This window comes from Neopelma chrysocephalum, unplaced genomic scaffold (assembly GCF_003984885.1).
Source record: "Neopelma chrysocephalum unplaced genomic scaffold, ASM398488v2 Primary Assembly neopelma1_23, whole genome shotgun sequence".
Taxonomy (NCBI): Eukaryota; Metazoa; Chordata; class Aves; order Passeriformes; family Pipridae; genus Neopelma; species Neopelma chrysocephalum.
The window spans coordinates 9504206-9531087 of NW_020897691.1; the positions used below are offsets into that span (position 1 = coordinate 9504206).

Consider the following 26882-nt stretch of genomic DNA (forward strand, 5'->3'; position numbering starts at 1 on the left):
TATAGTATGAAAAATGAAATTCTAAGTTAATGCTGTTTGACTCTGGAAATCTCCTAGACAGAAGTTCAGATACCAAGAAATGATGCAGATGGATGGAGTAAGAATTGTTAGTTCTAAAAGTAGTATGCTGCTTGGTAATGCATACGCTGAAATTGCAAGGTTTTTTTAAACTGTATGGCTTGAGAGGCTCCAAGTTTCAAAACTAAGCTTGCCCTTTTTTAGCAGAAACTATTGAGAAAGATACTAGGGGCTTCAATTTATGTTTCTGCTACATGCATCCAGGTGGGTTTTAAGATGATTTCACCATCCTGTTTTTACAGGTATCTTTGGATTTTCTGCACCTTACAGAATATACAATGAGATCTTCCTAAGAAATGTTCTTCTTAGCTTTTACCAAAATGGAACCCAAAGGCTTCAAGCATGTAACACACCAAAGAATTAGCCCCTGTCACACTGCTTGTGTTCCCCAGTTGCCAGTTTTGGAAAACCTTTTCTTGAAATGGGACTTGGAATCATCTTTTTGGTGATGTTTTGATAGATATCCTCCTGGTGCAGGATGCTTCTCAGAAAACTAGTCTGTAATTCTCTCCCATCAGTCTGAACACCTGATGGCTAGAATAATCTTCTAAATGCTTTTAGCAGGTCAGCTGCTTACATTCAGCTGTTGGTTTATCTCAGCGGCTCTCCTGGGTCTGTATTTTTCTCCTGACCAATATTTTGACATAACTTGCACTTCTGTAGCATTTTCAGTGTGCCTCTTCAGTTGGACTTGGACTTTCTCATTGGTGCGTGGTGGCACTAGTTCTCAGTTTGGTTGTGCCTTTTACTGCAGCTGTCACTTGCCTGTCATGTTTGGCCCTCCCTTAAATTCAAACCTGTGCATCTAAGTGTGTTCTGAGTTCTCTGAACCTCCTGTTTCCTTGGCTTGACTTAGACCTTGCCACTTCCTGGAGGTTAAGCACATGTGTAGGGGTGGAAATTTGCAGCAATGTTTGATAGTGTTTGTGATACTTAGGCTCCTGGAGAATGGGACAGCAAGAGGGCAGAGGCTTGTGGTAAGGAAGTGATGCAAATGGAAGAAATGTGATACAGGTAGAGATGTATCATGTTAGATTAGATACCTGCAACTTGTGTGAAATAATATTTATAGTATAAGAACTGGAGATGGAGATTTGGGAACAACTGAAGACTGTTTGGAAAAAATTCTTCTCATAACACATTTCTGTGTATCCTTATATGCACACTGACTCTTCAAGCATCATAGTACTATCAGGGAGGTAGCTTGATCATGAAATGATTTTAAACTGATTAAAGTAGCTGCTTCAACATGTGTTCCATTCTTAAACATAGGGATTATCCCATTGGCATTATTGGGAGTGAACACAGTGTTTCATATCAGATTGTCCTACTCATCTCATGGCTAGGCTTCGCAAACGAAGATTTGGGAATTGTCCTACTGCGCTTGCTGTTTAAGGACACCAGTGGCCCAGGAGATGCAGCATCACTGGTGTGCTGCTGACTCCTGTCCTCCCAAATCTGGAGCTGAGCTTTAGTTGCAGATTCTCAAAGGGAAGGCAGCAATGCTCATGATCAGTGGTTCCTATGGCATTGAATCAAACTCAGCATTGGCATGCTCTATAAATACCTCCATGTGTATCTGTATATAACATCTTTGTGTGCAATCTCTTTCTGTGTACAGTTTTTTCTAAAAACTATTCAGAGGAAATAAGTCTTCAAATGATATAAAGAGAACATAAGTGACAGGCTCTTTCCTGTGCTTGGCTGAATCGCATACAATGTGCTTAATTAAAGGTGCGCAGTGACAGGCTGCACTCAGCAGGCGGTGCTGGGTAGTGTTCAGAGTCCTGGACGTTGAGTGAGTTTCTTCTGTAGCAGAGTTTGAAAGGATCAGTGAGATACTGAGCGTCTCAGTGCCTCTTTCATTCTCCTGGTAATTCTTGCCCCTGTATAAGCACCTTTTTTAACTTTGAAAGGGGTTTTTTTTAGGGAGCAATGCAGACCTGTTATCTTCCTCCTTGTGCTGACAACACAGCTGAAGGCTTCAGCTGGAGCTGGAGTGTCTGTATTACAGCTTCCTCATTTGAGTCAAAGATGAGATCCAGCCTAGCTCTTGCCTTTTAATCTGTTGCGGGGCTGGGCTGGTGTCTGGTGACGCATTGAGCTAAGCTGGCTGCAGCGAGTTAATAGAGAAGGCAAAAGGTGTCAAGCCCCTGCAGAATGGCTCAACTACTTGCAACACCTGACCTGTATCCTGAATGCTGAAAAAAAGATGATAAAGCTGCCTCACAAGAAATTGCAGAAATTTTTCCTTAAAAAGGTAAAATACTTTTTTTTTTTTTTGCTTGCTTGCTTTAATTAGCTTGATGACCAAGTTTGACAACTGCGTTGTTTTTGTGCTGTTAGCCTTGTGATTTCTTTGCACTGAGATGGCTCAAACTGTTCTCTCAATGTAATATTGTTTTTGGCTTGGGGTCTGAGACACAGTGAAAATCCAGCGGACTTGAGTAGCATGCTACAGGGGTTAGTTTGATCACAGATACAGTTTACAGGTTCTGTCACCCTCTTGTGTCATGCTGCCTTTTAACATTGCTCCGTGACTCAGTGGGACTGTATATTGCAAATCTGTCAAGCAATTTAGTGCTAAGTTTTTGCGGTGTATGAGAGAGAATGCTGCTCATTGACTGACTGATGCTCATTTAAAAAAAAGGTTGGTATTAAAAGATATGTGTATATGTTACATGCGGGCTGTATATTTGTACTCTGTTTTCAAATATACCCACACAACTCACTAGAGATATGGAAGCATCTAATAGAAAACATAGTATACTTTCAGGTAGAACTCTGTTTAAAACTGCCTGAGTTTAAACTGGGTTTAAAACTACCCCTAGATCATATGTTTCTGTGAAGCACTATACCTGGCTAAGTATTGAGTGCTGTGGTAATTAGCTATCTGAAATAGCATTCTTTAATATCTGCATAATCTGTGGATCCTGTTTTGGTAACATATAAACATTTATCCCATAGATTATGAAAACATACAGTGTTGTTTTTCTTTCCCCCCTTCTCCCCCTCCTTCTCATCTTGGCTACTCACATAAGCAGTTTATTAGTGGTTGTTCAAAAGTGCAATCTCTTTATTCTATAGAGCATCTTAATTTTCATGCAAGGCATTTGCAGTTGTAGTCAATTGGAATTTTGCATTTTCACTATGCTGTATAATTTCACATATGAGATTTTGTACTGATATCAGCAGTATGCTGTTTCAAAATAAAATATTTGACTTGGTTTGTATGCTAATTAAAATAGTTTTAAAAGGGTAAAAGAATAGGCAGTTAGGTTTCAGTGCAAGTTAGAATCTGGCACACAGTTCACTGATTTTTGGAGCATTTGCAGATGGTTGGTTGTACCTCTGGAGTAAATTTTCAGAATTTAAATGTTGACATGGCAGTTGTGCTATTGAACTGTCATTGTAGGGTTTCTTATGTTGATTGAAAAGAACTTTCCCTTTTGCTAGTGTATATATTCCTTAATGCTGGCAATATCTGTTTAAATGGTCATAATTTCACTGGGATATAGTAACAACTGTGGATTTTCTGTTATACCCTTGAATATAGGACTGAAAGCACCCAATTGATTAACATGGATTAAAGTGTGAGCGAAAGAAGAATTATGCTGGATTTGATTTTAATGTAGTTGTTGGACATTTATTTAATTAAGCTACTAGTTTGAAGTGATAATGTGAAGGTGGGTGCAACCAGGGTGGTGTTAAGCGTAAGTTATCATGAAAATAGCAGTATGTCATTGGTAGTCTTGAGAGTCCATAGGAACCTGTTCTCTCAAAAAGATGTGTCTGTGTGGTGCCAAACAACAGAGATATCAAATACCATTAATGTCCTCACCTGTGTTGATGGTTCCTGTTATTTCTCTGGAGGTGGATGGAGTATCTTCAACAAACCATGTTCTTTCTTGTGGTAATGTGTAAAACAAAATTGGGGAAAACATCTGTAACCCTTTTAAGATTACTTACAGGTTAGTTTGTAGAGGCCTTTTTCTGGATACTAGGAAAGGGAGGCACTGTGAAACAAGTAGCTAGATCCTGCCCTATGCTACATATGCATACTTCAGACTTGAATGAGTACATGAACATACTAGGACAGAAACTTGACTCAGACTGGTGCTCTGCCTTGATTTGAGTCACAGGAATTAGTAGCATATGTCATCATAGATTGCTAGTTAGTGCTGAGAATTTTTTTCTTCCTCTTAAATGACTGTTGCATGCGAACAGGCAGTGTTGTGGTTAAAAAGAAAAGAAAGTAATCTCCAATAGTTGGAAGGTGAATTAAGTGAACTGTGTCTTTGAGGAGTGGCTGGGAAGAACTAACAGATACTTTCTGAGGGGTTTTGCTGTGATAAATATGGAGTTAATGATTTCTTCCTTTATGTGGCTGCTGTCACAGCAATATCTTTTTGAAGCAAGTTTTGAGAAGGACCTGTAGGTACCTTCTTGCTTTTGTGAATATAACGTTACTGTGGTCTACCTGATGGCTAGCCTGTGTGATTATTTTCTAGGTGTTGGTGCAATTAAGTAGTTAAAAGAACATGCTTGTAATTTTGTGTATGGAAGAATGCTCCAAATTGACAAGTGTTTTAAAATAAGTAGATCAGACCTTAGCATGGTCCTGTATTTTCTGGGAAAAGAGTATCTACTGAAGAATGACATCAAATTTGATTATTGCAGTAAATATCTCCTTCAGAGCTTTCTCTTCAATATTATGTACTAAATCAGCAGGTGAACACCTTATCAGACATTACTTGCTATTTGTGTAGGCACCAGCAGCTCTTAGACAAGTGAATGATTCTTTTTGTGTATGTGAGGGGTGGTTTCAGAGTTGAGCCTTTAATGGCTGTATTGAAAACATGACTGACGTGTTTCATGTTCCCAGAAGTACACAGTGGTTCCTAAAAGAACTTTTTTCAGGACCGGCAAAAATTATTTGGTAAGAGTATATTTAACAACTGTGTTGCCTACTGAACCTTGAAAGGACTGTTGTCCTTCCACAACAAAGAACAGCTGCTTAATATATGAGTGTCCTTCCATGTAAATTTATCTGTGCTACTCAGTTTCTTCTGAAAGCTTTGTCTGAAACAATCATGTAAAGGAGAGAGGTGTTCTTCCTGTAGTGCTATAACGCTGAAATAGTATGCTTTACAAAATTATTATGCATGGAAAATAGAATATCACATAAGCTGTTTGATTTAAGAAATGGATCAGAAAATAATTGCTTGTAGTAAACTATAATTCAGTAATTGAGTCAGCATGAAAATAAAAAGCAAGTGGAAAACATTTTGATTTGAATGGCATTCTGGCAGAGAAAAATAAATTTTATTAAAAATAGGTAATTTAAAGTTTCACTGTTTGAGCAAGATATAATCTCTCCCAATAAGACAAAAGCACTTAAAGCAAAACGACTTCAGCTGATGCACTCCTTTACAAGGATCTGGTGCTGTAAATGCTGTTTGTATGATTTATGGAAATGCATATGTTCTTTGTAGCATTAAAAGGGAGGATCTTTAATTTTTTTCAGCATTGTGAAAAACAATTTGGTAATCACTGCAGTATTGGCAGAATATTGTTCTGTGGTAGCTTGTGATAAATGTCTGTGCCTTTTCACCATTGCCACCAACAGAAGTTTCTGTCGTGAAGGAATATGTGACTGAGTCACTGATGCAAAGGAGAGCAGAATGAAAAGATACCTACCACCAAAGGAATCTGACAGTGTGGACCTCTTAGATGTCTTTCTGTACATTTGCTCATGGGAGACTCATACACATGGGCAAGGTATTTTGTGATCTTCATGATGTTTACAGTGTTCATTCGTTGTTTTTTTTTTAATGTATTTCAGGCACATGTCTATAAAACTGCATGCTTGTCATATGCATGCTTGTCTGTTGTGTTCTCAAGGACCTAGCCAGCTTGAGTTCAGGGACTGCTCTATCTTTGGTGATGCTGCCAGTTCAGTTTGGGGGAGGGGCTTGAACCCTTTATAATGGAAGGATTTTCAAATAATCTCCCCCCTCTTCCTGTAATATTCAGTGTCACAGTTCCTGTCCTTTATGACGACAGTGGTCAGTACAGGGTCAGCTCTTGGAAGCATGGGGAATTTTAGTGGTCTTTAACTAATTTGCATATTACTATGTGACTGTCACAGGGCCTCTGTGTTAAGGTGCCTAATCTGGCAGATAGTCTGCTTCTGCTGTGACTGGGACAATTTTAGAGAAAGATGGGGATAGTCCTTTCCAAATGTGTTGGAGAGTGTGAAAGGCAAGAGAAATAATTTGGGGAGCTCTTTCAAATGAGTATGTGGGGTTTCTCTTACACTTTGTTTTCTAAATAAACCACTAATAGTGGTGTGTTTGCATGTGTGTGTGTGTGGAGGGTTTTTCCTATATCTGGTCCAGAGAAGGTACAGGTTGCCTCAGTTGTTAGCTGGAGCCAGTCTCAGAACAGATAATGTTTAGCTGTGATCACTTCAAGCAAGTAATTGCATAGAGAGAAATGACTGTCAAACTAACACTTGGAGCAGCTGTTTTCTGGAGAGAGAAAAGAAAAAAAACCTGGATGTGATTTCTGGTTGGGCTTAAAAGGAAAAGTTGCAAGCAGGAGCAGTCTCCTCCTCTCACTCTTGGTGAGAGGTGACATTCCTGGTCATTTAAAAACTTGTCTACTGCACCTTCAGAAGACAAGTCTTGGACTTGTCTCTGTGACACTGGCAGTAATTAAGGCTCTTGGAGCTTTTTGGCTGCCATGTTGTTACTGCACTGAGTGGCAGAAGATGCAACTGTGTGTTTTGCTGGTAGTTTATTTTGAAAGATTGCAGGGGGAGCTTTCTAAAGCATACTAGTTTCCTAAAGTTTCCAAGACATTAACAAGACAAGTATGCTTTTGGATGTGTAGTACTTGTAGCTTAAGTATCATGTTCAGTTTTTGGTGTCAACACAGAACAAAGCAGACTGCTCACAAAAAAGGGAACTTCTATGCAAGTCAAGGCAAATAGTTTTAAAAGGAAAGAAGGAAAATTCTGAGTTTAGTGTGGGCATAGTTGTGTATCATAGTATATATACATATGTAGAACTAATATAAAGACAAATAATATGTTTATACTTTCAATTGTGTATAAAACTGCACAATGCTTTCGCGTGTTACAACCAAAAAGTTGCATCCCTATATAGAAGGAATATTAAGATGAATATAAAATACTCCTGAATTTAAATTGCTTGATGCTCGCTTTCAAAATTACAATGGAAACTAATCTTTACACTTCTATTTTGTTCTTTTCTCATGCAACAAGACCTGTACATATTTCTGCCCTTTATATTGGTGTCAGTGTTGCAAAGGAATGCTTTATTTGAGGGAAGTGAGAAAAGGTTTGCTTTAGAGCTAAGCAACATTATGTATTTTTCTTCTCACCTTATTCTCAGAAATAGCTGAACTAGTCAAACTTGAAAGTTTGCAAAAGAATTGAGCCTGAGGCAGTCTTCTGGCATGGAAAACTCCAGTCTAAATAGACTTGATTTGGTAGAAATAGAAGCAACTGAAACATAATTCTATGATGGGGATGTGTTGGTAAATTCAACAGGAGGTGGTGCTTGTGGAGGTGGTGCAAGAGCCACAACACTGAGTGAGAATGCAATTCGGTTCTTCAGCACCATCTTCACCCCATCCTCCTCCCCCAGGTTGAGTGACTTGGGCAAGGCCATGCCCAATTCTGTGAGCACAACTCAAAAATGTCTACTTACACACACCACTTACCAGTGGGACAACTACTGCTGTCCATGGGTTGTGTAACTGGATAGCAAATGAAAATCAAGCCCAGATTTGTATGTAGTGAATGTGCATCAGTGCAACTTGGGTGGAGTTGTGTCAGCTTGTAATTAGCGACGCGTGATATAGCAATTCTTTTAAGACCTAGAAAGAGCAGGGAAGCATACGGACAAGAAACTTTTTATTTCTGTGCTTGAAGTAGAGGAAAAATAGGTTACTTTTAGGCAGTGACCCTAATGAGGGGTTTGGAGGGAATAGCAATAGTTATGTGCAACAGATTGATATATAATATGAAAAACTCCGTGAATTTCTGATATGAGTCAAGGAAGTAAAATATCTGCTGTATTTTCTGTGTCCAAAGGCTGAATGGGGCTGACCCATGATTCCTTACTAGCAGGCTTTCTTCTGCCCCCAAATTAAAAAAACCCAAACAAATAGAAAAATAAGTAAAACAAACAAACAAAAAAACCCTGCCCAAAACCTGACTGTGATGCAGGAGGACCTGTGGAAATGCCAGCAAATTTCTATCTCCTTGGTGTACCTGTTGACCTATAAAATTGCTTATGTGGAGCCTAATACTGTCTTAACACTTCAATAAGCTTTTGATCTAGCTTGAGACAGACCTTGGTACTGCTTTGAGAAAAGCTGTACAGTTTTGGCCAAGGAAACAGCCTAAAGGTGCTAAATGCTACCAAGTGATCCCTGTTTCCAGCCAGCCACAACTCTTCTGTGTTCCTTACTTGCAGCACAGCTTGGGCTGTGCTGCCAGCCTGTTGTCTGCCTTGCTCTGCTCTACTGGGCATCTCCCCTAGCCATGACACACCATTGCCTTCCTGGGAGTGTTCTCTTCTGGGGGAGAGCAGGACCTCACTGTATGGGGAGGTGGATGTGCTCTCAATGGACAGTGCTTTTGCCTCCCTGGCTGAGGAGAAGGACTGCTCTATCTGTCTCCTGCAGCTTATATTTCGCCAACAGACTCTCATTTTTGTAGGACTGGGAAGGCCGTGGAATGAGGTCTGCCAGAGGAAGCTGGCAGGGGCTCCAAGATGGCAAGAAGCACTGATGGAGGCTGAAGAACCGGATGGAGATTTTGATATTAACCTTTGTAAAATTGATGTGAATTTCCTTGCTATTGCTAGCCTAGTATGTCTGTTAAATATGTCTTGTAATTTGTTATCTTGTTTAAACAATTGGTAGATAAAGAGGAAGACTACCTGACCACTACCTGACAACCTTAACCACTGTAAGACCAAACAAAAAAACACCAACAGAAGACAATTATGTGTACTGTCACACTTACATGCACTAACTTTTGTCTTATGTGGATGTGTATCAGAATAATATGAAATGTTCTCCCCAAGTCTTTCTGGCACATGGGTGACATCTTCCCTGGAGCACAGAACTATAATAAGATCCTTGAAGACTAGTTGCTACAACTACTGCCTGAGGGCCTGGTGCTGAGTGTGCAGAAAATGTACAGGTTCTCTTAGATAAGGCTTTCTAGTATTTTGCAGATTTTTGTACTGTACAGCAATTTCTTGAAATGTGCAGTCAGAAGATAGAATTCAGGTGGACATGTATGGTATATCATACCTTTCTCTTCCCCTTGTTTTCTTATACATTTCTCTCTCCTTTATCAATATGCGTGACACTGTGCAGTGTCTCTTGAAGAGATCTTACATCTAGTTCACTGTTACTTCATGAAAGTCCTCACCTGAAATACCTTTTTCTTTTGGCTCTAGGCAAGTGCAGGTGCTTTGTGCTCCAGGATCTTTCCATTGGCATTTGGGAAATACCTCGGGGGTTCAAATATGTCCCTGTAGTTTATGTGTTGGGGCAAATGCTAGAGTGCCATAAACCCTTTAAATAACAAGTATCTTCTGAGTTTCAGAAACGAGCTCCCTGAGTGGTGACTCCTTGCTGTACTCTGCTGCCTGCCGCACACTCCCAGAGGCACTGACTAGTTAACTTTTATGGCAAAGGTACAGGAAGATAGATGTGTATTTGTTTTTTTTAAGCTAAATCAATGCTGTGTTTACTGCTATGAATATGCTTTGAATCTCAAGTAAGAGAAATGTGCAAGAGATGAGGAGCTGGCAGTCTGAAAAGGGTAACTGCCTCTGTCTGCTTAGCTACACAGTAGAAGGAAGGAAATGCCTCTGAGTCTGTGGGGAGCTATAATTGCCTTCTGAGAGGATCTTCCAAATACCTGTGCATGGCATCAGATTAAAGCATAGAGTTTAGGAAAGTATTGCATGAGAACTGTTCTTCTTTGAAGTTTACTTGATTTTGGTGTGTAAGAAGAATGGGAAAATGTGATTTCTTAGTGCCCATGACACAGTGCATTTGTCAAGTGCACCTGTACTTTATCTCTGGAAAATAGCTGACATGCTTTCATACAAAGTTTACTTTCTCCGTATCTTTCTGTATTTTTTGAAGATTTTTGTGGTATGGCTTTCTATAAAGAGAAGCTTTTTTTGGTTTGTTTCTGTTAATGAATCCTAACTGTGGTTATGTTCAGGTCAGTTATTGCAGCTTTTGCCCCATACTTTAACTGACAAGGTATATCAGGCTGGAGACCCAGTTTGTTGCAAAAGGTGCTGAACAGAATTTGGCATAGCTGGTATCTTTTGTCTGCAGTGTGTTGGACCTCGTTCTGCATCTATCATAGCACTTTTAGAATAGCCCTATGGCACAAAGAACTGTAACTTCCATGGATACCAAGGCCAGAAGTGACAGCATTCCATATGCTTTTAAGGACTGCTGTTCCTGTAACTTGGCTGTGCACTGTACATGCCCTAGCTTTTGATGTAACCCTGAATTCTCCCTTTGCTGAGTAGTTGCATGCTGTCCACTTCCAAAACACTTCACTGAGAACTAGTGGGGATTCATGATGAGGAGGCAGTTGAAACGACCATGGTGAAGGAGCAGAACTTTGCATCACGAAATACTCAGGCTTGATATTCAGGAAACTGACTCAGACTGGAGTCATCACTGTATTCTGTGGGACTTCTGTGATTGCCATGAAAATGTGACACAGGGGTGTGGAATTTGTCTGCAAAGAGTTAGTAGCTCAGCAGCTTTTTTTCAGGACGAAGTCAGTATGAAATAATTGATGTACTTTCCTCCCATTTATCCTGCACTTAATTTTGGGTTTTTTTTGTAGCCTGTTATGTGAGCTCACTGTGTATACTACATTTGTGCTTCCTCTCAAAAAAGCAAAATGTATTACAGCTTGGAAACTTAGTAGAAAAGTCATGGTCAAATGACTGAGAAATCTACAGCCCTGGCAGAGAAGTCTGAGGCAGAAAGTAGTGATGTTTGTATGAAAGATTCTTGAAACATATAAACCCCTCTCTAAAGCTGTAACTTTCAAGGAAATACAGTTTTTTGGTTCAAAGATGATGTTTTGGGGTTTTTTTTTTAGGGTTTTTAGCTTTCTGGTCCATGGAGTGATTTTTCTTGGGACATTTTTTTTTTTGGCCTAGTTGTTCTCATGCATTCAGGGGAGTGCACATGTCTTCATAAGTTCTGGCAGCACTCTGTTTATCGTGTTGGCATTAGTCAGTTCTTATTTTCTGCACACCTAGTATGCTGGATCCTTTCTTTTAACTAGGGCTTGTGATGATAAATATTAGTTTCTTGCTCTGAAAATCAGAGCATTCTCGCGAAAGGCTTGATACTCAGTGGCTCTAAACACGTACTTTTCCCCGCATGGAAATTTGTGTCAGGGAACCTACCTGTAAGTGCTTTGTGCACTGTTGTCATTCAGGTTATTTACCCTTTGTTGAACTGCAAAGCTCATGGTGTGTTTTAGAGGGGAGAATGAATCATCAGCTTCAGAAACAATTATGAATATCTTGTGTGAGCAAGCTAATTTCTTTCCAGAAACACCATTTACTTTGCAGGTGTCTTGAAGACAGTTAGTAATGTGCTTTTTTCCTTTTTCTCTTCAGTTTATTCCTGTTCTATTTCTTGGCTAACTTTCCAACATACTTTTTTCAAAGTTTTGTCTCTTATACTTGATAGCTTTCTTCATCTTGGTGCTTCTTAGTAAATGTTCCTCCATTTTAGAAAGCAATGAACTTCTAATGGCATAATTGAGTAAAGTAAACTTACAGATTTATTAATGCCAGGACAGTATAAATGTTCTCAATTGTCTCTGAGCCCTTTTACTTTTTCTGCATCCTCTGCTAATTTTTTTTATATTATTATTTATTTTTTTTAAGCTTTAGGTTTTCAGTATCTGTGCTAATGCAATGGTGGTTGTAGATGATGAGTTTTATTACACAAAAGCTTCAGAGCTACAGTACTGGACTAGTCACTGGCTATGACTTAACAGCCCAGATCCTTTCCTGTTCCTTTTACTGGCATGCCAGTAAGTCATTCATGAGTTTGATGATACTTGGTACAACATATGTGAGCACTTCAATACTTTAGCCTCCTTATGTTGCACCTGAGTAGACTTTACAAGCTACAGAACTATTCTTACAGAGCCTTTAATTTTTTTCTTTCTGTTTTTAGTGTTCATTTATTTCTTTAGCTATCTTTTGGGTTATACCTAGCTCTGTACATCCATCAGAAATGAACCTGAATTTGTACCGTAATCGATACTGATATTCACAGGGCTTGTTGGATAAACTGGGGAGGACTGAGAAGGGAAGAAGAGAAGGAACCTTAACTGCCACAAGGTATTCAAGCATTTCATCTTCCACACCTGCACTTAAAATTTAATTATACATGTAACTAGATGTAAACTTTATGCAGTGTGGAGGAAAACAGTGTGAACATACAGAATTTCAGAAGTAAAATCCTTCAGGTATTTTTATATCTATTATATGCAATATAATTTAAAAAGTACTTGTAGTTGTGGTGCAGCAGGATTGCTACTTGTACCAAATTGCGAGTCTAGTGTAACTCCCGTTGAAATTTTTAACAGTAACTATGTCTGGTCATAATAGTTGTCAGCACATCAGAAAACTCAGAATCTTAGATACCATTGGTGCTTTTGGGCTCATCCAGAAATTTTGAAATGTACAAACAGTAGAGTAATTGCTGGTCTTCCAATAAAGCAATATTAAGTTCAAATTTTATCATTTTTTTTTTTTTTAAATAATGCTTGTGGAAAGCCAAATGAGAGGCAAGGATTAGGATAGTGGGCTGCAAGTGAGAGTATTTGGATGCCGTTGCTAGCTTTGTTCTGTTAGATTTTGGTTGAATGTTTCTGCATCCTGGGCCATGACATCCTTAACTTTTAGCTTGTGGTGATGGTACTTTTATGAAATGAAATTTACGGGCAAAACTGTTAAAGAGTATTTCTTGTTGTTTTGAAGTTTTTCCCTTCTCAACTTACTTTTTCAGGTATCTTCCCTAAGTAAAATTTGGGAACACAATGTAAGCAGCAGCCTCCAACATGCATTCAAAGTCAGGTCCTCTGAATGTTTTAAGGTTCACTCTTGAATGTGTTGCTGTTGCTGAAGAGTTACTCTTTTGATGTGCAGCAAACAGAGATTTGAAGGATTCCTGTTTTGCCAAAATGTCTCTATCAAGTCCAAACAACTTTCTCTTGCAATCTTTCAGTACTAGAGCCTTCCTACAAAGATGGGTGAAACTTCACTCGTTTTTGGTTGTCTTTAGATGTAGGCTTTTTTGGAAAAATTGTTTTTCTGACTTTGCTTTAAGAGGAAACATCACTCCCAGTCTGAATCTAAGGCACCTCAAACTACCAGTGTTTTAATTTGTTTCTCCTTAAGGAAAAACTAGTGGCTGAGTATGGAGATTTTTCTATCAAGTCTATTGATAGATAGATTGGATTACACCCAAAGGACACAGTTCTGAAAAATGGAACTTCCTTTTCTTCACATAAGTGGGATTTTAACTTTGCTAAATCTTCAAGTTGTCTCCTGTCCTCTGACATCATCCCTGAATTCTTTGCATTGATTTCCCATTTGTTTTGTCTGTATCCAGGATTCAGCACTGTTGCTAGTAGCAAAACACATGCTGTGCACCTTCTGCTGCAAGCACAAGTCATCCTTCCTGCTATTAGCTGTTTCAATATTCTGAATGTCATTCAGGCCAAGCTAATTTTTCTTCCGCTTTTGTCAGTGTGATCTGTCTTTTACCTTTTTGCTTTAATTAGAGTGGTCTTCCAGTCCTCTTGAACATGGGTATGAAGTGCCTGCAGCAAGTATATTCCATATATATTTCTACATGTGCAGCTGTGTTTTTTCCTTGCCATACTGGGACCAGTAGCTATTAGCACTGACATGCTCCACCTTTTTTTAAGTTTTCCAGGCTGATGCAGCATCTTTTCAACAGTCACTGCTGACCTTCAGAAATTACTTTTAAAAGGGAGAAACATGCAAGTATTGTTTTCAAACTCTCAGGAAGTAAAGGCAGCAATCTTGGCATGAATCTCTTTTCAATGACTTCTGGTGTTACTATATAAAGGAAGGTATGAGTCATGCAATGAAGGTAGGTTCCTGTATGTTTCCAGTTATCATGCAGGCATTACTCTTTTTCCTTGGGGTTTTTCTCATCTGTCTTAAGCTTAGTACAGGCTACCAAACTGGTGGAGTCTTAGAGGGAATATAAGCATATACACCATGTTTTCTAGAGAGTAATAAATTCACACTCTAGTTATGTAGGTGTATAGATAACTTACCTATTTCTTACTAGCAGTTGTATCAGCTAAGAACTGCCTAATTTAACCTAAAAATGTAACTCTGAGATATATCTTCATTTACAGCTCCCTGATGGGTATACCTGCATTTCATTTCTAACCGGTTTCCTGTACCAAGCAGAGTAATGTTACATCAAAAACTGTAGAAATTATTGACAGTGCATTTGTAACTTAATCCTAGTTTACTAGGAGTTAGTACTTTCTAAGAAGGTACTGTGTGCAACATTTGCAAGACTGTACTGGTTTCCAAAAGATACCTGCAGAGGTGAGGAATGAGAAGATGTGGCTGTGAGGTCCACATTAGATCTCCTGTGATGCTCTCTATGAAAGTCATGGGATTGGTCTTTGGCCCAAGGGCAAACAGCAGGTTACCTTGGGAAGACCTGGGTCACGCAAACAGTCCCTAAAGGGCAAGGCTGGGGTGGACAGTGTGAAAGAAATGTAAGACTGTTATTTTGCTAGCTCTAATCCAGGATGCACCCTTTCTGATCTAAATTCATGATGATAGTTAAATGAGATTTGCAGCATAGACCATATATTTTGTTTAATGTGAGTCTCCCTCCCCCTTTAAATAAATTTTGGTTTTAATTACACTGTTTCAGCCTTTGATTAGAATGAAGTAGGTGCACCATGACACGTTCTTAAAAGAAAAATAGCTTTGTAGCCAAACGGAAATGGAGCTCTTTTCCACAGGTTATTTCCCTTCAGCTCTGCCCACAGGTTGGTGACAGTTGTACTGTTCCCAGAGCAAACAGTGAAGCCTCTTTCAATTAAGCACCGAGTCATGCTCAAAATTATTTCTGAAAAGTCTGTGGGCTGGGCTGCTCATTAAGATTAGGAGACAGAAGTTTACAAGTGTGTTTTTTGCTTTGTTTTTATTATTGTATTGAAATCAGGGATGTTTATGTAATCTTTAAAACTTAAAGGGAAGTAGGCAATGTTGAAGGAAAAGCAAATCTTAATGTCTTTAATAGCTATCTCACAAGAAAGTCTTGAAGTAGATTGGCAATACTTTTCTACATTACAATACTAGAATCCAATAGACACATGTAAATGTTATCGAAAAACTACAATAGATGTCTTTAGCTTGAACTGTGGTTAACTTCCTTTTCTTTTACCATAAAAGTTTATGTTGCAGTTTCTTGCTTTGCTTAAAGATCTTGGGATTTAGCTATTCCTCATTCCTACTTTCAGAGAAGTAAACTAGCAGGAGCCATACAATTATGCCACATGATTTTTCTTCCCCCCTTTTCTGACTGCTGTAGTTAAATAGCAAAGGAAAAATTAGTGGAATTTACTGTGACTTTTTACTTACATCTCTCTTTAGAATTTTGACTTACCTTGACATGTTTTATTTTTTTTAATCTGTGCTACATTGTTTATTCCCTTCTCCAGTATGCTGCGCTACACTTCTCACTTCTGAAAAAGTGACACAAAAAAACCTACAGACATCTTAACATGTGTTTTTTCTAAGTGATCGTTTCTCTGCTGCTCTTAATCAATTGCTTGATATTGTTTGAAATGAGACTCTACAAGCCAAGTGACAGATTTACGTAAAGAAAGTCTTCTGTATGAAAGTTATTCTTATCCCAAACTGGTTTAAAATTCTGTTTTATGTCCTCTGTATTATAAAAATATAAACATATTGTGAGTCATTCAAGCTACTAAAAAGGGAAGCGAATCTAGATTTTTAAAATAAAGCTCTTGTTTAAGCTTACCCATTTGGTGTAACTTTTAGAAGTTAGCTGCAAGGTGTTGGTACTGTGTTACTGAAAGGCTGATGCAGCAAGCAAATAGTTGTGGTTTTTTGACTGGATGTTGATAGGATCTTGTTCCCTTTTATTCATAAGCAATACTGAATATGTTGAATTGTACACTGAGGATTCAACCTCTAGTATTGATTTGTCTGAATTACCTTCTAGGATGGAACTGTAAATATCTTCATTTATTTGGGAAAGAACTAGCAACTCTAGTGCACTGGAGGGATATTATCTATTTATGAAAACAACCTTCCCCTCCATAGATGAAGAAACCATGAAGCAGGGTGGGAGGGGATGATATGGGGAATGGGACGGACACAACAAAACAGACAAGACACACAGACAAAAAAACCCCAAACCAAAACAAGCAAAAAACCAAAATCAACAAAAAAACCCTTAATGAACTTTGGAAGTTCCTTTAATTTCACTGGAAGTCCAATGATTTTCTTGTACCTCAGATTGTGTCAGAAGCTATCGCTCAATATTTCAGCTTTTGGGGTGATAATAGACTGCATTATTCATTGAATGACACAGAACGACTGTAAAATAGCTGAAGATGAGAGTAAGAAATGTGTCGATTAAAGAGAAATTGCAGAAGAAAGTGATAAACCTAAGGAAGTTGTTTTCTGTGCTTTAGTCTTTGCCTTCCTGTTTAATGTTGGAGTAGAATGCAGATTTAACTCTTCAGCTTGAATGGCCCTCTGGTTTACCACATTTAACTTTACATGAAAAGAGTATTTTTTTAAATAACTTTTTTCTATTAAAAATTGCAGCTAGGCTTTCCAACGTAGTATCTGACTGTAGTGAGAAAGACAAATTCAAGTGCAGAAAACAGCCTGCTTGATTCAATGAGAAGCCCTACAGATGGTTATGCTGTTGTGTTTGGCCACTTAAGTAAATCCAGGCTAACAAAATCTATTTATTTTTTTTAGCTGCTAAGCAGAGAGGTTGCTGTCAATGTCCTCCAACTACGGAAGGCTTCGGAAGAGGCAAATAGTCAACTGTTGCAGATGATAAAGTTGGTTACCTGAGACAGATGTGTGTCTCAATCCTCATGTGTAAATGTTCCACTAAAAATGTCATGATGATTACTGGTGCACATCAGGCGCAGCTAATATTTGACAAGTCTCTGTGTTAAAAAGCTTAGAATTTAATCTTTGGCAAGTTGCAGTGGAAGAGGTGACAATATGGGCCCAAACATAAAATGGAAATTCCATCTGAATATGGGGAAAAACTTATTTACTGTGAGGGTGATGGAACATTGGAGCAGGCTGCCCAGAAAAGTTGTGGAGTTTCATTCTCTGAACATACTCAAAATCCACCTGGATGTGATGCTGTGCAGCCTGCTCTGGGTGAAGCTGCTTTAGCAGAGAGGTTGGACTAGATCTCCAGAGGTCCCTTCCAACCCCAACAGTTTTGTGATTCTTTAATATAGGACAGAGGGGCTAAGGCAAGGGGAACCAAACCTATGTTAAGGTTACATAGTTACTTAGTGTAAAAGAAAGTAAAGAAAAAAAGTTAAGACTCTTTTAGTACTTTTTTTTACCTCTTGCCTGAGAAGCTGGTTCCTGAATTTGAGTAACACCGATCTGTATGGGTGGACCTAAAACAAAAAACATTGTCAAATTAGTAAAGCATTTCCAGATTTTCCTCCTCAGTCCACTATGTACACAAATTTGTAAGGAAGAAAATTCAAAATTTCAAGTTTTTCCTTTAATATTGATCAAAATTTTGCATGATCATGATGTTAGGGAAATAAAACATGAAAATATGTCAGAAAATTGTTGAACATCAGTGTTTTCAGATAACCTTGTTGCAGGAGAATATAGATTCAGTGTTGTAATATAATCTCAACTTACAGCTATGTTGGAGAAAAGTTGAAAGCAAATATGTAGTCGTAGCCACTGGTGAAAACTTTACACAAGTTCCTTATGTGGCTTGGCAGCAGCAGCCTGTCATAAGCATTTTACCAGCTCTCCTTTTAGACTCCAGCAGCCTCTAATCGAGGTAAATGGAGTTCTTGGGTCTGAAGTGGCATGCTGTTTCTGATATACTGGGGAAAAAAGTAATCTCTTGTTCTCACGTTAACATCTGATCCAACTGCTTATTCAATATTAGCAGTAACAAAGAGTAGTTGCTTGCTATCCTGTGTGTGTGTGCATATATGAGGATATCAAAGCTGCTCTGCAGCTTGGTCCTGATCTTTAGGAGAGAAGTTGAAAGAGCATAACAGATGTTCCCCTCAAACAGCTCTGAAGCTAGGAAGACTGCATTAGCAACCAGCCTCATGGACAGAAAAGTTGCAAAATGCAAACAGCCTGCTGAATAAAATATGCCCAAGTTCTAGTTTTGTCCATTGTTTCCATGGCAGCCTGGGGCACTGTGGCCTGATGCAGCTGAGCAAACTGGACTCCTCAATCCTGGCTAATGCCTCTCGCATGCTTACCAAGGGAGCGAGAGGGAGAACTCTCCCCACTCAGGCTTGCTAGGCAACAGTGCTTCTCAGAGAAACAGGTAGAGTTTATAGAAATTAATTTAAAGGCTGCTACAGAAGAAGAGGAGGAGTAGGAGAAGACAGTGAGAACAAGGCAGAAGCAGTATCAGAGATGTAGGTGACTGACACTGGGTGTCCATTCAAAAAGACATGGTAGTGGGGGAAAAGGGGGAAAGACCTCAGCAACAGTATTCAGAGGAGTGAGCTGGGAAAAGAAAGCAGAGTGACTAGAAATGGGTATCTACTTTGGGAAAAATTAAAAGGAAGGTAGGAGAGGGCATCTGTAAGCTGTTGTAAGGCGCTGGCTTAGGTGGTGGGCATTCTTGTAGCCTTCTGACTAGGTGCTCTCCTTTTTCAGGGACAGATGACCAGGCAGGATGCAAACAGAGAAGGGAAGCTAATGCATTTGCTTGCTATTGCTTTACAAGCTCTCCCAGCCTGCGTCACTGTCTAAGGATCTATATAAGTATGTTTTTAATTAAGAACTTCGGTTTGGAATCCTACAAGCCGATTTGAGAACCAGTATTTACAGATGAGTGACTTTTTTTATTTTCCTCTTATGTTCTCAGTGAAAGGCATGTGAAGGGGAAAACAAAAGATGCTCTATGTCTTGTAACTCAAGGTAAAGTAATGTTATAGATGTGGGAAGAGTGCTTGTGATGAATTAAATAGTCCTCAAGAGATTATAAGCTGTTAGACGGAGGCTTACAAAATTTGAAATACCACATGGTTTTGGTAAGAAGTGTATTTTGTGTTAACTGTTATTATAGTAACTTAATGTGTGATAAGATAAAATAACTGAGTCTGCCTGTTTGAGAAGACTCTTCAAATAAAGCAGATTTTGGCCTGTGAAAACGTTTATACACCTTTGCAAATAACTGAAATGTAAACTGAAAGTGACCCATAGTGGTACGCAGTTACTTGGAGGTCAGCAATGGGATAATGTCTCACATTAACTGAATTGAATGAAGGATGACTACAAAAACATATAAAATCTGTTAATTCCTTTTAAGCCCTCACTAATCTCTATGATTGTGGATAATCCCTTGGGTTGGCATCAAAATCGGTATGTGGAGTGTAGTCAAAAACATGATGTTCAGCCTTGCAACATTTCTTGTAGCCCACTAACGCTTTTGAGAAACTGCATTGCATATAATTTTCTTCTCTTTGACCAAACTAGAAGTGTCTTCAAATTTAGAAGTGCCCTTATTGTCCTCTTTCCTCTTGTCCTCCACCTTAGGTTTTCTCAAGGATCTTACATTTGATAGTGCAAAGAAGACAAATGTTTTTCCACATTTGAAGACCCAGGTTTTTTTAATCAAGAATGGAGACATTGAAAATAGGAAGATTCCTGAGTTGCCGAAGAAAAAAGCAAATTAACACCTGCATGGGCACCATCTCTCTTTAAAAGTTACATGCTGGGGCTGTTTACTTCAGACTTTATGTTCTTTACCAAAGCTACCAGAGATTAAGAATGTTCTGTCTAACCAAAGGACCACTTGACCTAACATGGTTTCCTCTCATTCCTTTTATTCTCTTTTCCAACCCTGACACTTACAAGTCTTTCTCATGACAAACAAGCTGAAAAATCCAAACCCTCAGCTTACAGCAAGGAATTAAAAGATGTCTTAGTTATGCCTAGACAAGTTGTTCTTTCTTGTTACATGACCATCATTCTTCCTTCACCAGTCTCTAGATTTAATAGAGAGGGTTGTTTTTTAAAAGGTGGAGATGTACTTCAGAGCAGTCTTGAATCTATGACACTGAAAAATGAAGGGATGTAGATATGGAGAAAGTGTCCTTACAGTTAAAATATTACATGCTTTTTAAGCAATTTAATTGAAAATTGGCGCTTTTTTTTTTAACAGTTTAGCTTCATAAGCTTTTATTTACTCTGTGCAGCACTGATCTCTATGCAAACCGCTCCTTCTAAGCTGTAGCAGCACTGCCACTGCAACTTGTTCAAATAGACAGATGGTGTGCTATTAAATCCACCTGAATGCCTCATCAACAGTGAGAATAGGCATGGGATGGTTTAGCTGGTTTTAGGGAGGGGGGGAAAAAACCCAACATTAATACTAAAACAAATTGATGCAGCATTGTTCATGACAACCCTGACAACTGGTAATGGAAACTTCCAAAAGTCTTGCCTAGATTTTTTGTTTTGTTTTGTTATTTAGATGATCTTTTCTCTTCACTGTTGTTCTCATGGTCTCATTCTGGACCTTTGGTTGTTTGAGCTTTATAATATTACACTAGATGAAAATAAACCTTGTGCTTAAAGATAAAGGCTTTTATTCAGATGAAGGGAATTGCTACCTAAATATGATATCAATCTCAAGAAGATACCTTATTAGAAAACTTGAGAGCAGCAATTATAAAAAAAAGAAGATTATTCTTGTGTCTATGAATAATTTGCAGTGACTCATGCAGGTTGCCAGATTACCTTTTGCCAGAAAAAAAGGCCTTGAATCAGGTTATCTATCAGAAAAGGCCGTGGCTATTAATCACTCTCCTTTCTAGACTTGTCAAGAGAACTTAAATCAAATGTACAAATGAAGAAGGAAAAAACCAAAACTCAAAGTACTAGTCTATTTAGTCTTATCAAAAGTGTAATATTAACTTGGTAAGTCTTGCTTAGTTTCTGATTTTCTTCTTCTGTATGTGATGGTTGATATTTGCCTGGCAAACAACTAGCCCTGCTCCAAGTTTTGATTAGCAGTGGTGAAGGGTTTTTGTTTTGGTTCTGTTTTGTTTGTTGTACTGGAGTTCAGTAGTATGGGGAGAAATGATTGCACGGTACACGCTTATCACAGTCTGAGAATTTGGCCACACTTTTATGTGAAACTAGTGATTTAGTATCTTCTTTCTAATAAATGACTGAGTTCCATGGCAGGGGAAGTATGTAGAGCAAGAAACCACATTGCACAGATTTACAGGATTTAATGCAGAGGAGCTGTTAAGTCTGTATTGTTTCATGTTTCAAAAACTAAGAATGAATGTCCTTCTTGCACTTGCATGTGTATCAGTTATTTCTATTGTGGCCCTCAAAACTACTTTTTCTTTTATTTATAACAGAGATGATCCATATTTTTTGTTTACAAAAGATTCAAGTTTCATGATGCATTTTGAGATAAGCCATTCTTGGGGACCTATTGATGTGTGGCAATGTGTGAGAAGAAAATAAAGATCAAAAGCAAGTGGCATGATATGGAAGAAAGACAGTGGAAAGTGCTTAGCTTTTCTTACTTTGTTTTATTAAATGATTAAACCTCACTTTTTGTCAAAGAATTCCTACCACTTCCCCATGATCACCGTATACCTTAAATGGTAAGGCAGGGTGGAGGACTTAAAAAACTGGATGTAAAATGCAATGCATGTGAAAAATACAGAAGGGCCTACAGAAATACTATTACAGGACATGACCCCTAGAAGCAGAAAAATTATGGCCAGCTATTCATATCGATTTGGTTATTCATGTCCAAAGTAATAGCTGCTGGTAAAACAGAGGGTCAGAATATGTCTCCAAACACATGATCACAGCATTTTCAATCTACTCCAAAGATTCCTTCTCCACCCACTTCCCCATACCTCTAACTTGCCTATTTCCCTTTATTTTTGATGTTTGTATACATACAGTGTCTTACAGATCTCAGCAATGATAGTTCTGACTCACTTAAATAGCTTCTATGATTCTCCCATAGTCTGCTTCACCCTTAATTTCACTTATTAGAACACTATCTCCCTCCATCACTTTCTATTACTATACTTCTCTTTCAACTGTGTGGTTGAGAATGCGGATAATACGTGTCATTAACTCTCTGACCCTGGGCTTGTGATGTATAGAGACGTTGTTAAGGGTTTGAGGTATTAACAATCAGAGCTGATGACAAGCTTTCCAAGTAAGTGCTGACCTGATGTACAAGGTTAATGTAACTGTTTGATCTGCTTAATGATGACCGATAACATTAAATATTTGCTGAGTAAACTTCCAAGAATCTAATCAGCTCTTACAGATAGAAGGTAAAATGAGCACAAAGAGGTCTAATTCATATTAGCTTAAGAGGATGTCCATGAAAAATGGCCTTGTAGTTGTTGCACTATTTACCAGCTCTTAGTTTTGGACTTGATGTCAGATACCAATGTAAAAGACACTGTCCTCCTATCTTATTAATTTCTAGGCACTTTCTCAGCTGGTGTTAATAATAGGTTATTACAGCTAAATCTTTGAAAGAAACTGTGTTCGAAGTCTTGCAGTGGTGACTCTTTTGGTTTTATATCCCTTTTTATGCAGTGCAAGGCAAGTATTAAAGGAAATCAGTAGCTTCAGTGTGGTCTAATTGACTAGACACTTGTTCAAATGCCTATGCTCCCTTGTGGGATTGAAACATGGGTTTTTAATGTCTGGAGAAGAGATCACAGGTTAGTTTCCTCTGAAGGAATATGCTATACATGCACCAAAATTGCTAGGTGATCCAAACCAGGATGAATTTTTGTGGATGATGGGAGTATTTGCTTCATAACCTCATTACTGCTCTTAAATAAAACAGTATTGTGGGTGTAGCAATGGGAGCAGATGAATGGGTGTTTTCTAATATCAGGGAATTAATATTATATAATTAGTGTAATTAGTGCATCGCTATCTTTCTTAACAATAAGATGATAGATTTTTTTCCTACAGACTAACCTGGGCAGAACTGTCCCATGATAACTTGTATGCCTTTGTCTCCTTGTCTTTGCAGCTAATTTGTATTGTGCACAAGGGAGCATGTGGATTGATTTCTAGATTGTTCATGCACATAACGATGTGAATTGTTTATTCCCTGAATTCTCTTTATGGACTAATTTTGAAATAAGTTTCTCAGTTACTGATGTGAGTAGTTCAGGAGATGGCTGAACATGCTATAATTTTCCACTTTAGAAATGGCAGTGCAGCAGCTGGAGTGAAAATGTTCACATACTTACAATCTTCAGTTTGCATAAATCAAAAGAGTGACACAGATGTTCTGCATCTGAGGATCTAGGCCATCAAAGAGATAATGTACAATGAATAACATTTGATTGAAATGTGCTATAAGATTCACTTGTGTAAAAAATGTTTTCTATAGAGAAAAATGCATAATACTACAACTACACAAAGCTGAAAGTATTGCTTAGGTAGATTGTTAGAGTTAGTAGCCAGCAAATGAAAAGTGTAAGTTGGAGTGTTTTTCTGTTTTTAACAAAAGAAAATGTTCTCTCTTAAGATACTCTTTTTTTTCTGCCATTGAATTTTGCAGGAGTTCATAAGTTGCTTCATTGTACTTCGAAGCTTCATGGACTTGATCTCACTTCCCATAGCAAAGCCAAGCCAGGCAAGGTGATGAGAGAAATTCCAGCAGAACCATTCTGTTGCTAGTTTTATAGCACTGAGTACTAGCTGAGAGCTTTGCATGGTTTTCCCTTTTTTTTTTGGCCACAGTTTTCTTCGTTTACAGAGCAAGCTTTCATTTCTGGAATTGCTATACTCTTCCTTTGTAAGGAAAAAGTGCTTTGGAGCCTGGTGCATTGCTTTTGGGAAATGACAGCCTCCATGTCTGACTTTTGTATCTGTTTTCCATGCTTTTCTTTCAAGCTTTTTATCAGTCTCTGACAGCAGAGTATGTGGTGGGACATTCACTTTTATGTCTCTACTTACTTAGGATGCATATAGAATAAAGCAGTGTTATATTTGTTATTTTGAAAACACTCTTTCTAGGGAAACAATCTCCTTGAAAAATTTTGTGCTAGCAGAGTGCTGAGTAAACTCCAGGGAGTATATTTGACTAACATTGGTATTTCAGCAGTGAAGAGAAAAAGTGAATTTGAAGTGCCAACAGTAGAGAGATTGTAGGAACAGGTAGATATTTATCATTTTTGTGATTTGTGCTGCTGAAATGAGCATGCATGGTAATGAACATCTGTACACTTATTTTAAATAACCCAAATACCTATATGCAGAGACTTTTTCTGCTATGATTTCCTCTTTTACATTGTATATTTCAGCCTAATGCTCTGTGCTAACTAAATCTTTCAAATACATATGAAGAGCCGTATAAATGTTCTCTTCTACCTCATACTGCATTGGTTCACTTAACTGTTCAGCTGCCAGAAAAAGCAGCTTTTCTGCAAGGAGTGGAAAAAAAATTGTATACCGACAAGTGCTGAGATATTTGTGATTCATTCATGAATCGATTGGTGGATTTGAATTAACTTTCTTCTATTACCGTAGGTGCTCAAAATATAGTAGACTTATTATCCATCACCACCAATTTTGGAGCTTTCCTTAGACTTTTTTTAATAATTTAAAATACAAATAAGAATTGCCATTCTGTCATCCTAGAATAGTTGTTTGATACAGCTGATAAAATAGGGACTGCATAATGTCACATAACTGCATTATATTTTAACTTCATTAAAAACTAAAGGTCATAAGGGAGAATACAGAAAATTGCAGTCATATTGTGCTTATATCTCCTCTTTTCTGCTTGGAAATTTACCCCAGTTTGAAAGTCGTGGTTTCTTTGTAAGATTGTATCTTAGATAATTTACTTAAACACTTTTCTGAACTGTATGGTGCTGTACGTGTAGTACCATACAGTACTATATGGTACTGTTTGGGAACTGTTCTGAACTGTGGGGGGAAGGGTCTGTGTGTTTATATATATTTCCTTGAAATGGGGCAATGTTTGTTTGGGGATAAGCGTATTTTAAAATTCCATCAGAATGCATACAGTCAACATTATTGAGGTACCAAGAGTTCATATAATACATTTAACAGGTTCTTTGGACTTCAGTGTTCACTGCTAAATTTTTTTCTTCAATTAAACTACATCAATTTTACTGCTACTTCATAAATAAAGTGGAACTTTTCTCTCTCTGTTTAAATGTATAACTGTTTTGATGAAATTAATTTTGCCTACAAACTTTCTTAATCACTAGCCTTTATCCAATCTTTATTTTCTGTAAGCCAAAAGAATTTCTTCATACAGGTTGTCCATATAATGTCCTTTAGAACTAACACATATCTATTGAATGCATCACCAAATTTGTTAGAGGGGAACTCAGTAGGAGGATAGAGGATTGTAAACTGGGTAAATGACTTGTGTGGCAGTGCTTTTTTTTTTAATTATTTCATGGAACATTTTAATGATGCAACAACTTCAATTCAGAATTATCCAGGAGCACTTTCTACCATAGACAAGAGATACAGCTGAAATGCTTAAAAACAATTTGAAGTTGTTTGAAAAAAAATAAAACCAACCTAAAAAACCAAAACAAACCATGAACATTTGCCCTTCCCTCCTGTATTGTATTATGTAGAAAGCTTAAATGTAGCTTGTAAATTAATTTTTAAAATGTCTCCTTTCATTGTATAGGAACAGTATATGAAGAAAGGTTTTGGCTACAGTGGGAATTTCAGTCTTTTTTTATGGATGTCACCATCCAGCTTTCTGAGGGAGTTGACTTTACTTCCAAATCAAATGTCAGTGGTCATTTCTTTTCATGTTGCTTTAGAAATATATGGGAAAGTTTGATTATGGCACTGCTGATAAACTATGGAAAAGCAAACAGAAGTGGAACAGAATAAATGTTACCAATAAAAAGAATTTTTTTTCCCTGTTTGCAGATAATATTTGATTATTTATTTTTCCAAGTTAAATTTCTCATTTAAACCCCAGTTTGTCTTAATATATTTCCTAGTGAGTTTTTTTCTCAGTTTTCAGATCATAATTGTGAGTCAGAACTCTCAAGGAGTCTTAACTAATACTCACTAGAATAATTTTGTTTCCACTGATGTACCTGACAAAGCTAAAGAGTGTCTGTGTTAACTTGAGGATAATGAGGCCTCTTTTCTTGTTCCTTAAAAGTTTTGGTATGGTTATTTATTTTAATGTAATATGTATTTCTCACTTGCTAGCAGTTTTTATTTGAAATTTATGAAATGCAAATCTGATAGAGTTGAATGCTTGCATCCATTTTCCCATTAGTGGTGATACATGTTTTTAAACTATAAGTAGCAGTAATGATACACACCTATGATGATAAATGGTCTTTTATGAACATGAGGCAACCACAACACACG

General features: G+C 37.9%; 1 protein-coding gene across 6 annotated transcripts in view; it reads left to right on the forward strand.

Annotated features, from left to right (window-relative positions):
• Positions 1 to 26882, forward strand: part of RPS6KA2 (ribosomal protein S6 kinase A2) — a 283503-nt gene that overhangs the window by 28691 nt on the left and 227930 nt on the right. Inside the window, exons 1-2 of one of the 6 annotated variants that reach the window (XM_027686606.1) lie at positions 1877 to 2338; positions 12469 to 12533. The exons of 1 other annotated variant lie outside the window; for it this stretch is intronic. Coding sequence is in view for 2 of the 5 variants with exons in the window: in XM_027686594.1 (XP_027542395.1) it covers positions 2291 to 2338 (48 nt within the window). In the remaining 3 variants the exon portion in view is untranslated. Of the gene's footprint in view, positions 1 to 1876; positions 2339 to 4879; positions 5018 to 5707; positions 5860 to 12468; positions 12534 to 26882 lie in introns of those variants that run through there. 4 more of the 6 variants (XM_027686602.1, XM_027686614.1, XM_027686594.1 and 1 more) reach the window with 4 other exon arrangements.